The 1,301-nt window shown below is 42.1% G+C and overlaps 1 protein-coding gene across 1 annotated transcript in view; it reads right to left on the reverse strand.

Annotated features, from left to right (window-relative positions):
• The window catches only part of LOC107727500 (rho-associated protein kinase 1-like), a 36,272-nt gene that overhangs the window by 12,370 nt on the left and 22,601 nt on the right, over window positions 1–1,301 (reverse strand). Inside the window, exon 22 of the mRNA XM_016537372.1 lies at window positions 426–506. Coding sequence (XP_016392858.1) covers window positions 426–506 — 81 coding nt within the window. The remainder of the gene's footprint in view (window positions 1–425; window positions 507–1,301) is intronic.

Here is a 1,301-nt window from a genome sequence, read left to right on the forward strand (position 1 = left end):
ATAAAAGCATAAAAGCCGATGTGCAAGTACATTTAACCACTTACATTACTCAGCTGAACGCACAAGCGCTCTTCTTCGTGAGCATTTGAGTGTCTGGATAAAAACTAGAGCGCCATCTGCTGTTAAAATCTAAGCTCAGAATCGATTCCAGAGAGAATCACGATGCATTCGGAAGATCTCAGAATCCATCCACGAATCGATTCTGCATCGATTTATCGTCACAGCCCTAATATTACTACTGTACAGCAGAATGTACGTCTTACTCGGGGCTGTCTTTTGGTCGGTGCAACTGGTGTGGACTGAGGAGGGATTGTGCGGCACTTTGTTGGTTTGTTATTTAAAAAACAAAAAAAACAAAGTAATCGGATTTCATAGGGCCCTGGATTGTATGATTCAGAGAAGCATGCCTGTCCTGAGGCACAGACCTGTGTGATGGTCGAGTCCTTCTCTGAGATCTCCTGTTTGTACCGTGAGGTGGCTTTCTTGTGCTCCTGAGAGAGTTCAAAATACTGCTCTTCCTGCAGTGCGCGCGCCAACTGCTCCGACTCGGCCTTCGTCATGGTCAGGTCCAACTGAGCAGACAGCGACTCCCTATAAAAACAGGAGCAGCAGTTCACAAGACGACATTCAAAATAAATGCTGAATAGTACTTTAAAGTTACAAGATACTCTATGGTTCCTTATTAATTGTTTTAAAGCAGCCCTGTTTCAAATGCTACTTATTGATGAAAAGGACTTTTACTTCTCTGAGTACATGTCCTGGACTTTTTTGAGAGTCTCTTGAGTTTGTCGATTCTTCTCCTCTATCTCCTCCTTCAGCTCCTTCACCTGAGTTTTATAGAGTGTCTGAAAACAAGAAAAAACATCTTGATAATAAATGACGTGACTGCTAGTGATGTCACAATGAGGAAATGGTCATATCAGTATATAAACTTGCGACAAAACTAGTATTACTGGTAACCCTGAGGGGGGCTTTGGATGCTTTCTGTTTCGCTTTCCAGTTAGCGATTTTGGTGTACAGCAAGTGTCAAAATGAAGACAAAAAGAAAATTAAAACTAAATTCACTGTTGATGAAAGTGCTTGCATGTTTTATTGCCAAGAAAACCAACACATTCACCTTCTCTGGTTTAAGAAGCAGTCTTTTATTATCAAAAAAATCGCCACTTTCACTACTTTTAACTGTCCTGAGCGCGTTCTCAACAGCCGGCGCGTGATGCGGCTTCTTCTTCTTGCTTTACGGCAGATCGCAGACTTATAAGTGCATTACCGCCACCTATCTCTCAAATGGACCATTGACACTC

This window comes from Sinocyclocheilus rhinocerous, unplaced genomic scaffold, assembly GCF_001515625.1.
Source record: "Sinocyclocheilus rhinocerous isolate Xijiao unplaced genomic scaffold, SAMN03320098_v1.1 scaffold306, whole genome shotgun sequence".
Lineage (NCBI taxonomy): Eukaryota > Metazoa > Chordata > Actinopteri > Cypriniformes > Cyprinidae > Sinocyclocheilus > Sinocyclocheilus rhinocerous.